Here is a 21,261-nt window from a genome sequence, read left to right on the forward strand (position 1 = left end):
AGAGTTGTTTTAATTTGAATTTCTCTAATCAATAATGCTTTAGAGAATTTTTATATGACTATAGATTGCTTTGATTTTTTCATCTGAAAATTGTTTGCTCATAGCCTTTGACTATTTATCAATAGGGGAATGGCTTGTATCTCATAAATTTGAGTCAGTTCTCTATGTATTTTAGAAATAAGGTCTTTATCAAAAATACTGGCTGTAAATTCCCTCCACCCCCACCCCACCCCCAGCTTTCTGCTCCTCTTTTTATTTTAACTGCATCGGTTTTATTTGTGCAAAACCTTTTTAATTTAATGTAATTAAAGCTATTTATTTTGCATTTCATAATGTTCTTCTTTGGTCCTAAATTCCTCCTTTCTCCAAAGATATGACAATAATCTATCTCTTATTTTCCTAATTTGCTTATAGTATCACCCTTTATATCCTAATTATGGACTCATTTGGAACTTATCTTAGTATAGGGTATGAGATTTTAGTCTATGCATAGTTTCTACCATGCTATTTTCCACAAACACCACTCTTTCCATGAAACCTTTCTGAGTCTTCTCAACTGCTAGTGCCCCTTCTGAAATAACTTAGAATTTATTTTCATTGTGCTTGTCTATGTCCACATTGTCTCTTCCTATTGCTTTTTAAGGAAAAAGGAGTGTTTCATTTTTGGTTTTGTAGTCCTGCCAGTTGGTCTGGGCACAGAAGGTGTTTAGTGAATTTTTGTTGGTTGATTAATTGATTTTAAAGAACACTGATTGAGTTAAAATAAGAGTAAAGTCCTGCCAGAGTGGTCTTATCAGCTGCCTTAAGGAAGACACAGTGAAAGGAGATAGATGGGAAAGATGTGAACAAAATATTAACTAAAAAAAAAAAAAAGAATGGATGAAAAAGAAAATCTTATTTATTGGTCATGTTGACTCCCATACCCTCTTTCTTTTTTTCTTTTATTCCCCTCTCTGTGTGTTATTTTTCTCTGTGTGTGTTATTTCTCAGCCTTGGGTTCTTGATTATTGATATTTTTTAACTTCTACCTTGAGTTCACCAGAGTGTTTTTGTTGCATAATACCTGCTGAAGCCTTGTTTAGCTGATATTCTAAGGATCTCTAGTACTTTCTTTTTTGCCTTTCTTGGGATCGATCATTAATGATGTTTTATTCTAAAATGGAAATTAAAACAGTTTTTATCTACTCCCTTAACAGAGCAAATCTAAAATGGACATTCCAAAAATAAGTATCATATTTTTTAAAGAAAATCCTTCTCTGAATTATTTTTAATTTTTTTTGTTTTTGTTTTTCCTCTGGGTTATATCTGTCAGACTGGAGTTTTTCTCTGTTCATGCTACTAACAGGTTGCCAACAACTCAGCTAGACAAGACTTCCTGTAATCACCCTGAAGGTATACATGAAGTTTGGGGTAGGCGCCAAGACCTAATATTACAAGCCCTCTTCCTGGGATTAAGTAACTAATTCAACAACAATTCTTTCCTTTTTTTCTCTTTCTCTTCCTTTCCTTTTCTCCCTCCCTTCCTCCTTTCTTTCTTTTTCCTCCTTTCCTCATCCCCCCCCCTCTCATTTCTTCCCTTCCCTTCCTTCTTTCTCTCATCATATAGATATATCAAAATAAAATGGGATAGGCTTCCATTATAAGAATCCCAATTCACTTTCAGTTGCATACTTTTTTCTTGTCATAAGAATCCATCTAATTCAACCAACTTTTCGTATTCCTTGCTTTTATAGTAATATCTTATTCAGTGTAATATCATAGATAGATCAATGAGCTTTAAATAAGGAAGGTGGGTTCTTACCACTTACTGGTTATGTATCTCTAAGAAAGTCATTCAATTTTTTTCAAGACTCAATTTCCTCATCTTTAAAAAGCAGACAATATTATTCATAAGACCTACCACCAAAATTTGTGAGAAGCAAACGAATTAGTGCTATATAAATGTCAGATATTATTATATCTTTCTTAGCTTATTTAATTGAATTAAGAAAAAAAGATTCTAAAAAAACTAAGTCTGCTATTAGCCTTTTATGCTTAACAATCTTTGAATTATTTCACAAATGGCTTCAATGATTGCTTTTTATGTTTATTTTATTTTTATTTTTTTTAATTTTATTAAGAACCCATCCAGGAATTTTTTCACAACATTTCTTGCACTCACTTCTGTTCCATTTTCCCTCTCCCTCCACCCATCCCCAGATGGCAAGCAGTCCTATACATTTAAATAGGTTCAGTAGATCTTGCATGCAATATATGTGTCAAACTGAATATTCTCTTTTGCTCAGGAGTTGGATTTAGAAGATATAAATAACCTGGGAAGAAGAACAAAAAATCAAGCAGTTTACATTCATTTCCTAGTGTTCTTTCTTTGGGTGTAGGTCTTCTGTCCATCCTTGATCAATTGAAAAGGCTAGATCTTCTCTTTTCAAAGAAATCCACTTCCATCAGAATACATCCTCGTACATTTCGTTTTGGGGTATATAATTCTCCTGGTTCTACTCATTTCCTACATCCAGTTCTTAAGTCTCCCAATCCCCTCTGTATTCATCCTGCTGGTCATTTCTTACAGAACAATAATATTCCATAAATTCATATATCACAATTTACTCAACCATTCTCAATTGTGGCATCCATTCATTTTTCCAACTTCTAGCCCACAAACAGGGCTGCCACAAACATTTTGGCACATACAGGTTTTCCCTTCTTTGTATCTCTTTGGGGTATAACGTAGAAAACACTCTGATCAAGGATATAGTTTTGATAATTTTTGAACATAGTTAAATTGCTCTCAGAAGGCTGGATGTGTTCACAATTCCAAACAATGTATCATTCCCCCCAATTCCCTCCAACATTCCTTCTTTCCTGTCATTCTACCCCCGACAGGTGTGTAGTGGTATCTCAGAGTTGTCTTAATTTGCATTTCTCCGATCAATAGTGATTTGGAACACTTTCATATAAGTGGTAATAGTTTTAATTTCATCATCTGAAAACTGTCTGTTCATATCCTTTCACCATTTATCAATTGGAGAATGGCTTGATTTCTTATAAATTGAGTCAATTTCTATATATTTTGGAAATAGTCCTTTATCAGAACCTTTGATTAAAAAATTTTTATTTATTGTTTCCCTTCTAATCTTGTCTGCATTAGTTTTGTTTTATTCAAAAACTTTCAATTTGATATAATCAAAATTTTCTCTTTGTAGTCAATAGTGATCTCTAGTTCTTCTTTGGTCATAAATTCCTTCCTCTTCCACAGGTCGGGATCTTTGCTCTTCAATTTATTTAAATCTCATTCTTTTTGCCTCGATCATGAACCCATTTTGACCTTATCTTGGGGTATGGTTGTTAATGTGGGTCAATCTAGTTTCTGCCATACTAATTTCCAATTTTTCCAGCAATTTTTTGTCAGATAAGCATTCTTATCCCCAAAACTGGGGTCTTTGGGTTTTCAAACATAGATAATTAAAGTTATTGGCTGTTTTCTCCCTTTGAATAACCTATTCCATTGATCAACTAGTCTTTTCTTGAATCCAGATGGTTTTATAATATAATTTTAGATCTGGTACAGCTAGGCCACCTTCATTTAATTTTTTTTATTAATTTTAAATTCTTGACCTTTTGTTTTTTCATATGAACTTTTTGTTATTTTTCTAGGTCATCAAAATGTTTTTGGGAAGTTGATTGGTATAGCTAAATAGGTTAGGGTAGTATTGTCATCTTTATTATGTTTGCTCGCCCAATCCAAGAGCATTTAATATTTTCAGTTGGTTAGATCAGACTTAATTTGTGTGGAAAGTGTTTGTGTTTTGCTCATAAAGTTTCTGATTTTTCCCTTGGCAGATAGATTCCCAAATATTTTATACTATCAGTAGTTATTTTAAATGGAATTTCTTTTGTAATTTGATTGTTGGATTTTTTAGTGATATAAGAATGTTTGATGGTTTATGTGGGTTTATTTTATAACCAGGAACTTTGCTAAAGTTGTGGATTATTTCTAATAACTTTTTAGTAGAATCTCTGAGGTTCTCTAAGTATACCATTATATCATTGGCAAAGAGGGATAATTTGGTTTCCTCATTGCCTATTTTTATTCCTTTAATCTATTTCTCAGCTCTTATTGCCAAAGCTAGCATTTCTAATACAATATTAAATAGTAACAGTGATAGTGGGCAACCTTGTTTCATTCCTAATCTTATTGGGAATGGTTACAGTTTGTCCCCATTACATATGATGCTTACTGCTGGTTTTAAATATATACTACTGATTATTTTAAGGAAAAGTCCATTTATTCTTATACTCTCAAGTGTTTTTAATAGGAATGGATGTTGGATTTTATCAAATGCTTTTTCTGCATCTATTGAGGTGATCATATGGTTTTTGTTAATTTGGTTATTAATATGGCCAACTATACTGATAGTTTTCCTAATATTGAATCAGCCCTGCATTCCTGGTATAAATCCTACTTGATCGTGGTGTATTATCCTGGGATGATTTTCTGTAGTCTTTTTGCTAATATTTTATTTAAGATTTTAGCATCAATATTCATTAGGGAGATTGGTCTATAATTTTCTTTCTCTGCTTTCAACCTACCTGGTTTAGGAATCAGTATCATGTCTGTGTCATCACAGGAATTTGGTAGGACTCCTTCATTCCCTATTTTTTCAAATAGTTTACAAAGCATTGGGACTAATTGTTCTTTGAATATTTGGTAGAATTCACATCTAAATCTATCTGGTCCTGGGGATTTTTTTTAGGGAGTTGATTAATAGCTTGTTCTATTTCTTTTTCTGAAACGGGACTATTTAAGCAATTTACTTCATCCTCTGATAATCTGGGAAGCCTATATTTTTGGAGGTAGTCATCCATTTCACTTAGGTTATCAAATTTATTGGCGTAAAGTTGGGCAAAGTAACCCCTTATTATTTCTTTAATTTCCTCTTTGGTGGAAAGTTCTCCTTTTTCATTTTAAGACTACTAATTTGATTTTCCTCTCTCCTTTTCTAATCAGATTTACCAAGGTTTATCAATTTATTGATTTTTCATAAAACCAACTCTTAGTTTATTTATTAGTTCAATAGTTTTTTTACTTTCAATATTATTAATTTTCTCCTTTTAGTTTTAGAATTTCAAGTTTAGTAATTGATTGGGGTTTTTAAATTTGGTCTTTTTCTAGCTTTTTAAGTTGCAAGCCCAATTCATTGACCTTCTCTTTCTCTATTTTGTTCAAGTAAGCCTCTAAGGATATAAAATTTCCCTTTATTACTGCTTTGACGGCATCCCACAAATTTTATTATGATGTCTCACGTTGTCATTATCTTGGGTAAATTATTGTGTCTATAATTTGCTGTTTCACCAATCATTCTTTAAGATGAGATTATTTATTTCAATTACTTTTTGATCTATTTCTTTTTTGTTGAATGTGTTTTATTGCATTGTGATCTGAAAAGAAAGCATTTACTATTTCTGCCTTCCTGCATTTAATTTTGAGGTCTTTATGTCCTAATATATGGTCAGTTTTTGTGTAGGTTCCATGAACTACTGAGAAGAAAGTATACTCCTTTCTGTCACTGTTCAGTTTTCTCCAGAGATCTATCATACCTAATTTTTCTAATATTCTATTTACCTCTTTAATTTCTTTCTTTTTGTTTTGTGATTTGATTTATTCAAATCTGAGAGTGCAAGATTGAGATCTCCCACTATTATAGTTTTGCTGTCTATTTCTTCTCACAACTATCTTAACTTCTCCTTTAGGAAGTTATATATTATACCACTTGGTGCATATGTGTTTAATACTGATATTGCTTCATTGTCTATAGTACCTTTTAGCAAGATATAGTTTCCTTCCTTATCTCTTTTAAATAGATCAATTTCTGCTTTTACTTAATCTGAGATAAGGATGGCTACCCCTGCTTTTCTGACTTCACCTGAAGCATAATAGATTCTGCTCCAGCCTTTTACCTTTACTTTGTATGTGTCTCCCTGTTTTAAATGTGTTTCCTGTAAACAACATATTATAGGGTTCTGACTTTTGATCTAGTCTGCTATCTGCCTCCTCTTTATGGGGGAATTCATCCCATTCACATTTATGGTTAAAATTACTAATTCTGTATTTCCCACCATCCTAATATCCCCAGATTATGCTTTCCTTTTTCTTGCCCTCCTTCCCCCCTTCCTTAGTATTAAACTTATTGGTCCCACTTGCGTCATCCAGCTCTCCCTCTTTAGTATCCCTCCCTCTTCCCTTTAAATCCCTTCCCCTTTCTTGTACCTTTCCCTTATTACTCTTTTTCCTTTTCCCATTTCCTCTCCCACTTTTTAATGATGTGAGAGAAGATTTTCTATAATACAAATATGTCAATTATTTCCTCTTTGAGCCAACTCTGATGAGAGTAAGATTCGCACAATGTTCCTCCCCCTCTCTAAGTTCCCTCAGATATGATAGGTTTCCTTTGCCTCATCATCACATGTAGTTTCCCTCTTTTTATCTCCCCTTTTCCCTTTTTCTGACATTATCCCCTTTCCATTTCTACTTCCCTTTTTATACTATATCAGTAAAATCAAATTACACATGTGGTTTTTATGCATATCCACAACAGAAATACAGTTCTCAAGAGTTCCTTTTACCTTTTTCTACTTGTTTTGAGTCCTGTTGTTGGAGATCAAATTTTTTGTTTAAGCCTGGTTTTTTCTTTAGAGACAGATGGGATTCCTCTGTTTCATTAAATGTCCATCTTTTTCCATGGAAAAAAATGCTCAGCTTAGCTGGATAGTTTATTCTTGCCCTTCTTTTGCCCTTTGGAATATCAAATTGCAGGCCCTTCGATCCTTTAATGTTGAGGCAGCCAGATCTTGTGTGACCCTTATTGTGGCACCTTCATATTTGAACTGTTTTTTCTTGGCTGCTTGTAGAATTTTTTTCTTTAGTCTGAAAATTCTGAAGTTTGGCCACAATATTCCTCGGAGTCTTTATTTTAGGGTCTTTTTTAGAAGGTGTTCGATGTATTCTTTCAATGCTTATTTTACCTTCCAGTTGTATTACTTCTGGGCAGTTCTCTTTAATGATTTCCTGTAAAATAGTATCTAGGCTCTTTTTTCATCATAATTTTTGGGTAGTCTGATGATCCTTAGGTTATCTCTCCTAGATCTATTTTCCAGGTCTGTTGTTTTTCCAAGTATATATTTGACATTTTTTCCCAATCTTTCATTTTTTTGGTTTTGCTTGACTGATTCTTCCTGTCTCAATGAATCAGTCATTTCTATTTGTTCAGTTCTGACTTTTAGAGAGTTATTTTCTTCATTAGCTTTTTTTTTTTACTTCTTTTTTTATATGTCCAATTGAATTTTTAAATGAGTCATTTTGCTGTATGGAATTTTTTCCATTTCACTATTTTTTTTTTTAGTGAGTTATTTTCTTTCTCCAGTTCACAGATTCTGTTTCCCTGCACTTCTTGGGAGTTTTTTACCTTTTCCAATTCACATTTCAGGAAGTTGTTTTCTTTTTCCACTTCATCAAATTTATCTTTTAGTGAGTTATATGTCTTTTCTATACTCTCTTGCATAGCTTCTCTTTCCTTTCCTCATTCTTCTTCTAGTTCTCTTTTAAGGTTTTTAATAGTCTCTTCTAGGAGAGCCTTTTGTATTGGGGAACAACAGTTGTCTGGAGACTGTCTGCTATACGTCTCTTCAGGATTAAAAAGCTGTTCTCTTTCTGAGAACTATCAATTATCCTTTTGATTTTCTTACTCATTTTGTTAAAGCCTGTAGGGTCTGCCTTCAGGGCCAGGAGGTTACCAGCTTCCTCTGTAGAGCAGTGAAAGGTGTATGGGCAGGTAGCTGTCCTGCTAGCCAGCTTCAAAAAGCACCAAGGTACTCGGAGTGCTCTGGGAAAGAATTCCCCACCCAGAAGTAACTCAGGCCTGAGGGCAGAGTTGGGAAAGTGCCCTGCAAAGAACCCCTGTTATGGAGACTTCTGGCCAAGATGGCGGCGAGGAGGCACACAGCTGTGTAAGCTCTGCATTTTCTCTCAGAATCCATCTCATTACAAGCCTCTGAATTAATGCCTGACTGAAAAAAAAAAAAAAACCCACAATCAGTTACCAAGAGAAGACATCCTTGAGATTCGCCAGGAAAGGTCTGTTTTTGCTCGAGGACAGGATGGTTTTAGATCGAGCACAGGCTGAGGGCAGGCAGTGGCAGCGAGAGCTCGGCAGGCAGCTCACAGCCGAGCAGATCGGAGGGGGTTGGGGTGTGATCTCAGCCGTCTCTGTGGGGAGAGCTTCACTACAGGATTGGATACTTTGCCCTGGCAGCAAGTCAGTAGCCCAGCAGAGAAGCTAAAAACACCAGGTGTGGGGGGGTGAAGAATATAACCCCCAACAGCTGGAGTTTCTCCGGACCTGGCCACCCCTCCCCCACAGCATCTCAGCACGCTCTCAGAGTCTCAGAGCGCAGGCCCACAGTCCTGCTAGTGCCTCGCTGCCCCGCAGTCTGTAGAGGAAGCTCAGTAACGCCACCCAGCCCCTCCCCAAAAACCAGATTCCATTTGGGGTTTTCTTCCTTTTTTTCTTTGCTAGTTTGTCTCTGATTCTTCTCTGACAATGAGCAAAAAGTTAAAAAGGACTTTAAAGATTGACAGCTTTTATACAGAGAACAGACTCCATACCCTGAGGAGACTAAAAACAGATTATCTTCAATGAATCCCAAGGAGGAGATCATCTGTTCCTCACACAGATGAATCTCATAGAAAGAAATTAAAAGGCTCTCACAAGAGACTAGAAGAAAATGGGAAAAGGAGAGGAGGCTTGGCAAGAGAGTCTGAAAACCATTCCACCATTTAAAGACAAGTGGATAAGAAAACAAATCCTTGAAAAAATAGATTAGTGAACTGGAAACAGAAAATGGCTCTCTAAAGAATAAAATGGACGAAATGGAAAAACATTCCATAGAACAAATTGGACAATTAAAAAGATATCAAAAAAGTAGGAAAACACTTCATTGAAAATAAGAATAGAACAAATGGAATTGAATGACTGAGGAGACAAGAAGAATCAGTCAAGCAAGACCAAAACCAAACGATGGAGAAAAATGTGAAATTCCTTCTGGGAAAACAACAGACCTGGAAAACAGGTCTAGGAGAACAATCTGAGAATCATTGGACTCCCAGAAAAATAAGATGAAAAAGAGCCTGACACCATTTTCCAGGAAATTATCAAAAGAACTGCCCAGGAAGTAATAGAAACAGAGGGTAAAATAGACATTGAAAGGATTCACTCATCCACTGAAAGGGATCCAAAATCAAAACACCAAGAAATATAGTGCCAAATGCAGAACCCTCAAACAAAGGAAAAAAATACTCCAGCGGTAGAAAACCCAATTCAAATATAAAGGAACCACAATAAGGATCACCCAAGATCTAGCAGCATCCACATTAAAAGATCAAGGGCCTGGAATATGATATTCAAAGGCTAAGGAACTCGGTATGCAACCAAAAATAACACACCAGAATGAGCATCTTTTTCCAGGAAGAAGATGGTCATTCCAACAAATAAGTAATTTCCACCTATTTTGTGAAAAACAGAACTTAACAAGAAGTTTGATCTGCAAATATGGAACTCAAGAAAACCTAAAAATGAAAAGAAATCTTGGAACTATTTCTGCTGTAAAGATGTATAAAAATACATGTATACCTTGTTCTAGAAATTAGAGGTGGAAAGGACATTGTATCAGAAAAAGGATAAAGTGGGGGTACTATATCTCAGAAAGAGGCAAAGGAAACCTATTATATCTGAGAGAAAGAATGGAGGGGATGAATAGAGTGGGATTTTACCCATAAAATTGACTTTAAGAAAAAGTTTAGACATATTCAATATACGGAAACTTCTCCCATCTCATTGAAAAGTGAGAAGGAAAAGTAAAAAGGAAGGAATAAGCTAAGCAGAAAGGGAATACAGAAACTGAGAGGGAAAGGAGTAAGATAGGGGAAGAACTCTAAGGTGGGAGGAGGGATACTAAAAAGGAGGGCTGTGAGAAGCAAGTGGTCTCACAAGTTTAATACTGGAAGGGTTGGTAAGGGGAAAGAAGGAGAAAAGCATAAACAGGGGTTAAAAGAATGGCAAAATAATACAGAATGGTAATTTTAACCATAAATGTGAAGGGTAAACTCCCCATAAAGAGGAAGCAAGGAAAGGATTAAAGCCAGAATCCTACAAATATTTGTTTACAGGAAACATACCTGAGCAGGAAGATACATGCAGAATAAAGGTAAAGGATGGAGCAAAATCTACTATGCTTCAGGTGAAGTCAAAAAAAGCAGGGTAGCATCCTGATCTCAGATCAAGCAAAAACAAAAATTGATCTAATTAAAAGAGATAAGGAAAGGCACTATATCTTGCTAAAGGTAGCATAAATAATGAAGCAATATCAATATTAACATATGTACCAAGTGGTGTAGCATCTAAATTTGAAGAGAAATTAAAGAGCTGAAGAAAAATAGATGAAAAACTATAATAGTGGAGATCCTCAACCTTGCACCTCTCAAATTAGATAAATCAAATCATAAAATAAATAAGAAAAATAAAGAGGAAATAGAACACTAGAAAGTTAGATTGATAGACCCTGAGAAAAACGAAAATGGAGAGAAAAAGTAACTCTTTTCAGCAGTTCATGGAACCTATACAAAAATAGACCATATATTAGGACATAAAAACCTCAAACTCAAATGCAGTAAAGAAATAGTGAATGCATCCTTTTCAGACACACAATAAAAATACATCAACAAAAGCCAGGGAAAGAGAACCAAAAAATAATTGGAAACTAAACAATCTCATACTAAAGAATGATTGGGAAACAGCAAATCATAGACATAATTAATAACTTCACCTAAGAAAAGCAAAGAGACATCATATCAAAATGTGGGATCAGCCAAAAGAGGTAATAAGAAATTTCATATTCTAGAGGCTTACTTGCATAAGAGAGAAAGAGAAGTCAACAATTAGCTTGCAACTAAAAATCTAGAAAAGAAACAAATTAAAAACCCCAGTCAAACACTAAACTTGAAATTCTAAAAAAAAAGGAGAATCAATAAATGAAAGTAAAAACTATTGAATTAATTAAAAACTAAGAGTTGTTCTATGAAAAAACCAACAAAAATAGACAAACCCTTAGTAAATCTGATTAAAAAGGAAAGAGGAAAAAATCAAATTTTAGTCTTAAAAGAAAAAGGAGAACTCCACTAATAAGAAGGAAATTAGAGCAATAATAGAATTATTTTGCCCAACTTTATGGCAATAAATTTACAACAAAGAAATGAAGAATACCTTCAAAAATATAAAGCTTCCCAATTAACAGAGGAAAAGAAATATCCTAAAATGTCCCATCTTAGAAAAAGAAATAGAACAGTTATTAACAACTCCTAAGAAAATCCCAGGACCAGATGGATTTACATGTGAATTCTACCAAAATTTAAAAAATTAACCCCAGTGCTATAGTTATATAGCACTGGGTTATTTTCTTTATTTTATTTGTATTTGAAAAAAATAGGACTGAAGAGTCCTACCAAACTCCTTTTACGACACAGACATGGTACTGATACCTAAACCAGGGCTGAAAACAGAAAAGAAAATTATAGACCAATCTCTAATGAATATCGATGCTAAATCTTAAATAAAATATTATCAAAAAATTACAGAAAAATCATCCCCAGGATAATACACTATGATCAAGTAGGATTTATACCAAGAATGCAGGGCTGGTTCAATAATAGGAAAACTAATAGCATAATTACTATCAATAACAAACTAACAAAATAAGATCATCCAATAATGCAGAAAACATTTGATAAAATCCAACATCCATTCCTAATAAAAACACTTGAGAAGTAAGAACAATGACTTTTTCTTAAATAGTCAGGAATATTTAAACCATCAGAAATCATATGCAATGGGAAAAACTGAATCTTTCCCATTTAAGATCTGAGGAAAAGGTTGCCCTGTCACCATTATTATTAATGTTGTATTAGAAACACTAGCCTGCTAAGAGTGAGAAAGATTAAAGGAATCAGAATAGGCAGTGAGGAAACCAAACTATCACTCTTTTGCAGATGATATGATGGTATACTTAGAGAACCCTAGAGATTCTGCGAAAAGCTATTAGAAATAATCCATAACTTTAGCAAAGTTGCAGGTTATAAAATAAATCCCCATAAACCTCAACATTTTATATCACCAACAAAATCCAACAGCAAGAGATACAAAGAGAAATTCCATTCAGAATAACTGTCACAGCATAAAATATTTGGGGAATCTATCTACCAAAGGAAAGTCAGGAATTATATGAGCTAAATTACAAAAAACTTTCCACACAAATAAAGTCAGACTTAAACAATTGGAAAAATATCAAGTGCTCCTGGATAGGTCGAGCAAATATAATAAAGATGACAATACTCCCTAAATTAATCTATTTATTTAGTGCTATACAAATCAGACTTCCAAGAAAATATTTTAATGAACTAGAAAAAATAACAAAATTCATATGGAATAATAAAAGGTCAAGAATCTCAAAAATTAATAAAAATCAAATGAAGGTGGCCTAGCTGTACCTGATCTAAAACCATATTATAAGCAGCAGTCACCAAAACTATTTGGTATTGGCTAAGAAATAGATTAGTTGATCAGTGGAACAGGTTAGGTACACAAGACAGAATAGTCAACTATAGCAATTTAGTGTTTGACAAACCCAAAGATCCTCACTTTTGGGATAAGAACTCATTATTTGATAAAAAACTGTTGGGATAACTGGAAATTAGTATGGCAAAAATTAGGCATGGACCCACACTTAACACCGTATACCAAGATAAGATCAAAATGGGTCCATGATTTAGACATAAAGAACGAGATTATAAACAAATTGGAGGAACATAGGATAGTTTATCTCTCAGACTTGTGGAAGAGGAAGAAATTTGTGACTAAGATGAACTAGAGACCATTATTGATCACAAAATAGAAAATTTTGATTACATCAAATTAAAAATCTTCTGTACAAACAAAACTAATGTAAACAAGATTAGAAGGGAAGCAACAAACTGGGAAAACATCTTCACAGTTAAAGGTTCTGATAAAGGCCTCATTTCCAAAATATATAGAAATTGACTCTAATTAAGAAACCAAGCCATTCTCCAATTGATAAATGGTCAAAGGATATGAACAGACAATTTTCAGATGATGAAATCGAAATCATTATCACTCATATGAAAGAGTGATCCAAATCATTATTAATTAGAGAAATGCAAATTAAGACAACTCTGAGATACCACTACACACCTGTCAGATTGGCTAAGATGACAGGAAAAAATAATGATGATTGTTGGAGGGGATGCGGGAAAACTGGGACACTGATACATTGTTGGTGGAGCTGTGAATGATCCAACCATTCTGGAAACAATCTGGAATTATCCCCAAAAGTTATCAAACTGTGCATACCTTTGATCCAGCAGTGTTTCTACTGGGCTTATACCCAAGGAGATACTAAGAAGGAAGGGACCAGTATGTCCAAAATGTTTGTGGCAGCCCCTGTTGTAGTGGCTAGAAGCTGGAAACTGAGTGGATGCCCATCAACTGGGAGAATGGTTGGGTAATGTGGTATATGAATGTTATGGAATATTATTGTTCTGTAAGAAATGACCAGCAAGATGAATACAGAGAAGCTTGGAGAGAATTACATGAACTGATGCTAAGTGAAATGAGTAGAACCAAGAGTACATTATATATGTCAACAACGATACTGTATGAAGATGTAATCTGATGGAAGTGGATTTCTTTGACAAAGAGACCTAATTCAGTTTCAATTGATCAATGATGGATAGAAGCAGCTACACCCAAAGGAAAAAAAAAAAACACTGGGAAATGAATGTAAACTGTTTGCATTTTTATTTTTCTTCCTGGGTTATTTCTACCTTCTGAATCGAATTCTTCCTGTACAACAAAAAACTGTTTGGATCTGCACACAACATTGTATCTAGGATACACTAGGACATATTCAACATATATAGGACGTTGCCATCTAGGGAGGGGTAGAGGTGGGAGGGAAAAATGAACAGAAGTGAGTGCAAGGGATAATGTTGTAAAAAAAATTACCCTGGCATGGATTCTGTTAATAAAAAGTTACTATAATAATAAAAAAATAAACTTAAAAAATAGATTAAAAAAAAAAGAACCCCTGCTATGTGAGATAATGACTGCCCTGGGGCTAGATGCTGAGCAGTGAGAGTTTCACTATCCCAAGTCAAATCCCCACCTGGGCCTGTTGGTATTAGCAGTTGAGCAGTGAATGGTTTTGCAGGGACCAGAAGTATCTCTGCCTTGGGAAGTACAGTCTGTTGGGGAAGTTCTATTGCTCCAGCCTGAACCCCCCCACTGTGCTGATTAGAGGCTGCCCAGGCTGTGCCCCCCTGCTGTGGGGTTTTGTAACTGTCCCCCAAAAGCCCTGAACTGCAGGATGTGGCTGCAGGGCTGTGTTTCAGTCTGCCTGAGTCACTTCCGGGTTTGAGTAGCTACAGCCAGATCTTGTTAGGTTCTGGTGTTTTTTAAGAGTACCCTCTGTTTTAGGCTTTAATTTCTCTGCCAGTTTACTGCTTTGTAATCAAGGCAGAGTAGTTAGCCTATAGCAGAGTGGTCTTTATAACTTCTCTAGCCAGAGATCACCCCTGCCCCTGGTCTGCTCTGGAAGCTAGCCTCTCACTGCCTGTGCTAGTCTGTTCCTGGCCCCTTAGGACAAACCTTTCCTGGTGATCTTCCAGATTGACTTCAGCTGGTAAGTTGTATGCTTCTGATCTTCATGAATTTAAGCAGTGAAGAGCTATTTCTGAGGCTGGATAAAATAGTTGGTTATGAGGGGAATGAGAGGAGCTTAGAAAATCGTGTGTGCCTTCGCCGCCATCTTGGCTCCACCCTGGATGTCTCCAATGATTGCTTTTTAACTCATAAAAGGTACCAGAATGAATTAGATAAAGCGATTTTTGGATTTAGGGAGACTTAGATTTAAGTCTTGTCCCTGATACAAAATACCCTTTCACAGCAGTTCATTTAACCTTTCAGTATTCTTATTATTGTTTTGTCATTTTCAGTCATGTCTAATTCTTCATGACCCTATTTTTTTTATTTATTTAATAGCCTTTTATTTACAGGTTATATGCATGGATAACTTTACAGCGTTAACAATTGCCAAACCTCTTGTTCCAATTTTTCACCTCTTACCCCCCACCCCCTCCCCTAGATGGCAGGATGACCAGTAGATGTTAAATACATTAAAATATAAATTAGATACACAATACATATACATGACCAAAACATTATTTTGCTGTATAAAAAGAATCAGACTCTGAAATATTGTACAGTTAGCTTGTGAAGGAAATCAAAAATGCAGGTGGGCATAAATATAGGGATTGACATGACCCTATTTTTAATGTTATCTTGGAAAAGGAAATGAGAATGATTTTCCATTTCCTTCTCATTTCATAGATGAGGAAACTGAGGCATACAGGATTAAATGACTTGCCTAGAGTCACAGTTAGGAAGAATCTAAGACTAGATATGAACTCAAGAAGATAAGTTTCCCTGACTCCAGACCTGACACTCCATTCAGTGCATGACTTAGTTGATCTTGTAGGCAACTATAGGTCTCTTATAAATGAGGTAGTAACATATATTGGTAGAAGAGTTTTGACAATCTAAGTCCCTTTGCAAAGATTTCAAGCCCAAAACAGATTTGGGGTAAAAGAGGGAAGAATCATAGTTCCTGAGTGGTCATAATCTATAGAATAGAAACCAAGGAAGAAAATGAAACAATTTATAAGCAAATAATTGGGAGCATAATACTAACTTAAAAAAAAACAGATAAAACATTTTGTAAGAAATCAAAATGTAGGAAAGGAAAATACAGTGGGAGAAAGAAATGAAATTTTGCGTAGAGTAAAGCAAAAGAATTTTTTATGTTAAGAACTATATAAATAGATAGTTATCATAAGATGGTTCTACTGTAGAGTGAAAAAAGAAAAGGAAAATACCCAGTAATTAGACTTTTAGAGTGTGAAAACATATTAATTACGGATATTAAGTTATAATAACTAATATTTAGTATATCTATAGAAATTTAACATTTATTAAACATTTATTTTCTTATCGGATCATCACATCAAATAGGGTCATGGAGTCAGACATAACTGAAAATGAACAATATGAATATGGAATGGTAAAGTGAATTGCTGTAGTTAAAGAGGCATTTTGTATCAGAGGTAAGACTTGAACTCAGGTCATTCTAAATCTAATAGTCCCTTTCTCTATTTCACTATGGTGCCTTTTGTGAGTTGTGATAAAAAAAAAAAGGCATCTGGTTCCAACATAAATCATAGCATAAGTGTAGGGGGAAAATGTATATACATATACATATATATATATATATATACACACATATATGTGTATATATGCATGTATTTATATATTGTCTGTGGATGACTCTGGAAGAGAGAATGAGGCCAATGATTTCATGTAATTTTACTTCACTTAAATCCAATTTATACACTCATCAAAAGATTAATCATATCCTAATTCAGTGGCAATAGATAGATGATGAAACAGCAGATCAACTCTGCATGCAGGTAGTCCAAGCTACAGTCATCTTTGCACTGGAAGGAACAGAGAAATTCAATAGCCCTTGGATGTTTGAGCAGTCTTTAAAGGACTGCTCCTGGTATGAGGAATGGTTAGAAAAGATGCCCTAAAAATTTCTGCTTTACCTTGACCTGCTTACTTAGACAGGAATCCCATCATGTGATCAAAACATAGAAAAAATGTACAGAAACTTCTGGAAAGATGATTTTGCTTTCTATTAATAGATGGAATATTTGCATGCTTACATATAGCATGAAATCAAGTAGACCTGAATGATGGTCTTCTTGTGAAAGAAATTATGAAGAATTGCCTCCAAATAGTAGCTCTAGGTGGAAAAAAAAAAAAGGCTGGCAAATGAAGATCAGCTACTGAAGTTGAAGGTATCTACTCAATTTTTTCTGGAGTGACTGCAGTGAAGAAGAGCACTATGAACCTGGTGTCTGTTTTGCAATCAAAACTAATCTGGTCAACAAGAGAATGTGAGAGTGACAAAGCCAATGTGTGGCACAGAGTGCTGGACTGATCCTAGACTTATCCTTTCCAAGATATATATTTGCATTAAAAAAAAAAAAAAAAGCAATGGACCCCAGGGAAGATGACTTCAGAAGACTTAATAGTAATAGAGTAGAGTACTTCTCTATGGATAAACAATTTGTTGCTAACTTGATGTTTCTGCATCAAAGAAGGCACTATGCTTTATGACTGAAGCAAAATTGAAGTAGTTCAAAAGAAACATGAGATGCTTCAATTTGCAGACATCACCACTACAAATGTAGACACTATGTAGACATAGTGATGTCATTTTGGTCCTCTTTCAGAACAAAGGATAACAACCAATCAACAAAACATGCATGAATGATTTTATCATTTTATTAATGATTTTAGTCATTTTATGATGGTAGCTGTCACAATGCTTATTTATGAGCAAGTAACTTGAAGAATAACAATTGAATAAAAAATTTTAAATAAAACTTTGTCTCATGACTCAAACCAGAGATATAAACATGTGAAGATTTTTTTCATACTCTTTTTTTGTCCTTGTTAAATCCTATGCAAAATGGAGTCCTTGGGAAAGTAAGAAATCACATTGATTCACTGTTAAGGAGCTTTAATTTATATAATACCACTTGCAAGTACATATGGCTTTGTTAGCATGAGTACTATAATTGAATACATATTATGGTGATCTGGGGAATTCTCTTCCCCCCCCCAACTCCATCCAATTTTTGCTTCTTATGTATTTTCCCCATTTTAGAACCCTGAAAAAGCAAGTGTAGTATATAAATGTTTTTCATAAGTATCTGAATATGATTCACAAGTCAGGCTCTATTATGTTCTAGGGCTAAGGCATAGAGTACATGAGAAAGATTCTGAGTTGTAATGATGTATGCTTTAGATTTGAACTAAAAACTATATTTAGTCCTTTGGTGTATAGATTAATCTTTTAACACTTGAAAATAATAATGAGCACGTGAAGTGGCATTTAAAATATTTTTAAGATCTGATTCTTTCTTTCCTGAATTCTCTTCTAAGGCTACAAATCTTAGAATTATGACTTAAGCATTGTTTTTCTTTTGTTGAATCATAAAGATATTGTTAATACTTGAGAAAAAAATAAATCTATACTCCTGCATGAACAGTAATCATTATTGTGTTATTATTATTATCATCATCATACCTAATGCCAAACTCCTTGTAAAGCAATAGTAACTTTCATTTCTCTTCTCACGACAAAGACACTCTTCTTACAACAAAACTGTGAGTGTAAGGTAATGTGTCATTGTCTTTGTTTTACAAATGATGAAACTGAAGTCAGAGAAGTGATTTTGTCATTGTCATATATGGAAATTTTCTGGAAATGAACTCAGTTCTCCTCAGCCTAAATTTACTTCTTACTTCATTCCACCTCTGCAAATAACCATATTATAGTTCAAAATAATATTACTTAAAAACAAATTAGTCACAACATTTGTGTATCTTGAACAAGATACTCAAAATATATCTGTGTCACTTACTTGTTTTTTGTGAAAATTATTCTATTTATTACACTTAATTTTCCTTCTCTACAGGTTGAACCAATAATACAGAAAGGCCATGAGAGTTTAATACACCACATTCTCCTTTACCACTGCAGTAACAATTTTAATGAGAGTGTTTTGGATTATGGCCATGAATGCTATCACCCAAACATGCCAGATGCTTTCCTGACCTGTGAGACAGTGGTCTTTGCTTGGGCCATTGGTGGAGAGGTAGGATTAATAGTTTAAGAGTTTACAATTTGTCATCAAGGCATAAACATTGCATCCCTGAGGAATGATGTCTCTAGTATGTTTTTGGCTTTAAGAATCAATGAAAAAAGTTGAAAGAGAACCAGGACTTGGTGTCAGGAAGATATTCTACATATCACTCATAGCAATTGTGTCACATTGAATTAATTACTTAACCTTTCATTTCTTCCAAGCAATTCTCTAAGACTCCAAGTAGCAGAATATTTGTTGATCTGAATTGGTAGGAGTTTCCTCACTCAGAATTGTGTGTATCAGTGAAATAATGGTCATTGACTCTCAAGCTTAGAGAAAACAAATAAGCAAAGCCAAAAAAAAAAAAAAAATGCTTTTCTCTCTACTCACAGAAAATGTTTTATTAAGCCAATTCATTTTTTTTTATGGTTTTTAATATTTGATAATTTTGGAATTGCTTTGAAAATGGAAGTTTGTAGATTAAGATTAAAGCTTTCAATAGTGAGCATATTATAATGATTTACATACATCTTAATTCTTAGGGATTTTCATATCCTCCTCATGTTGGCTTGTCCCTGGGTACATCATTAGACCCTAACTACGTTCTTCTGGAAGTACATTATGATAATCCAACATATCAGGAAGGTGAGTTTTCTTTTTTTAAATATATTTTCCATTTCATATTTATAAAATGCTATTTTCTGAACCTTCCAATGTCACTCATTAAGAATTCAAATAAAAGATCAGTGCTGTGTTTTCAGGGAGAATTTTGTGCGATTGATTTGAATCTGTTGATGCATGAACCATGTAGTTATGTGTGGGATAATACAAGTTATGTTTTGTGACATGTACCTGATAAATTTTTGAGGCAATCTTGTGCTAAAAACATTCTCCAAATGAAGTAAATATACAGATTACCATTTATTACACTGCAAAGTAGAAGTTTTTGTGTCATCATGTCATTTTGTCATACTTAGGACAAAAATCATAAACATTGCCCTTAAAATCCAGTAAGACTATTTTTGGGGCAGCTAGGTGGCATAGTGGATAGAGTGTAAGGTATGGAGTCAGTAAGTTCTATCTTCCTGAGTTCAAATCTGGCCTCAGATACTTTACCAGCTATATGACCCTGGACAATTCACTTAGCCTTGTCGGCTATGAAGAAGGAACTCAAATTTTTAATCTGTTACTTTGTTTAATTAATTTGTTAATTTCTAAACATTCATCATTTTACTAACATTTGGGGAGATTACCATTTATATTTTAAATGTATTTTTCTAGGGATTTGAACTGTGAGTGATTTTTCTCCTTTACAGCTGCTATGTTTGCAGCTACCCTTCCCAAACAGGGGGTTCTGAGATCTGAGAATGCAGCTGTGGAAAGCTGGAAGCAATCTCCCTTATAGCACAGCTGTAACTGTGCCTCCTGATTAGCTACATTTCTTGCCCTAAATTTGATATCAAATAATGTTAGGGATCCCCTATTGCTGATGATTCTGACCTCCTATCTTTTTTTCCCCTAAGAATTTTATACAGAGTTATGACTCTATAAATGAATAGAGTGAAGGATTTTTTTTTTTTTTTTGCAAAAAAAGTAATACACTTTGGAATTCTAACCCTATAGAGGCTGGTGGTTTGCCTAAACTTTCCCTTGTTTATGATTATATGTTTTTCTTGGAAATGTGGCTACTATTTCAGAAGAGATGATTTTTTTTTCTTCTGTGTCTGCAGAAGAATGTGGGTCCCTTATGGCAATTCCATTGGTCTTTTGCTAGGTTGTAGGTAATAAAAAGGAGTGTAGGAAAAGTCTAAAGTGGTCAATTGCCAAAACTGCAGCTAGTAAGCTTGGCAAACTAAACTGACTAAGTCTATATTTGCCAGTAAGATTCCAAGGCCCCAGTCTATCTCTAAGTAGAATTCCCACATGAACTTTCATGTAAAAAATAGCAATTGGTACTAATGTATTATTTTGAAAACAATGTTGTTTAGGTAATGAATTATTGATTTAATTCAGTAAATAACATATTAGTGGCTAAAAGATTTATTTCAAAAAGGAATTAACACATTTTCTAAAATCATAAAACTAATAACTTAAAACTCATTGGAACTATCAGTTAACTGAAACTTTTTGTATTTTCCTTTTATTATTTTAAAAGATATTTTATTGACTTTCTTCTTTTACATATATTCTCTATATATGTACACATATACATGTTTTTATATACATATATGTGTCTGTGTGCTTATATATGTGAATAAATACATAAATAAACACATATATATGTATGTATGTATCACACTAGTACTTAAATCAATAAGCTATTAAAAAAAAAACAAGACCTTTGTAACAAATATGCATAG

The 21,261-nt window shown here is 34.1% G+C and overlaps 1 protein-coding gene across 2 annotated transcripts in view; it reads left to right on the top strand.

Moving 5' to 3' along the window:
• Positions 1-21,261, top strand: part of MOXD1 (monooxygenase DBH like 1) — a 125,861-nt gene that overhangs the window by 71,872 nt on the left and 32,728 nt on the right. For both annotated transcript variants that reach the window (XM_031964251.1, XM_031964250.1), the window contains 2 exons: positions 18,731-18,910; positions 19,444-19,546. In XM_031964251.1, the coding sequence (XP_031820111.1) occupies positions 18,731-18,910; positions 19,444-19,546 (283 nt within the window). The remainder of the gene's footprint in view (positions 1-18,730; positions 18,911-19,443; positions 19,547-21,261) is intronic.

Source organism: Sarcophilus harrisii, chromosome 4 (genome assembly GCF_902635505.1).
Source record: "Sarcophilus harrisii chromosome 4, mSarHar1.11, whole genome shotgun sequence".
Classification (NCBI taxonomy): domain Eukaryota; kingdom Metazoa; phylum Chordata; class Mammalia; order Dasyuromorphia; family Dasyuridae; genus Sarcophilus; species Sarcophilus harrisii.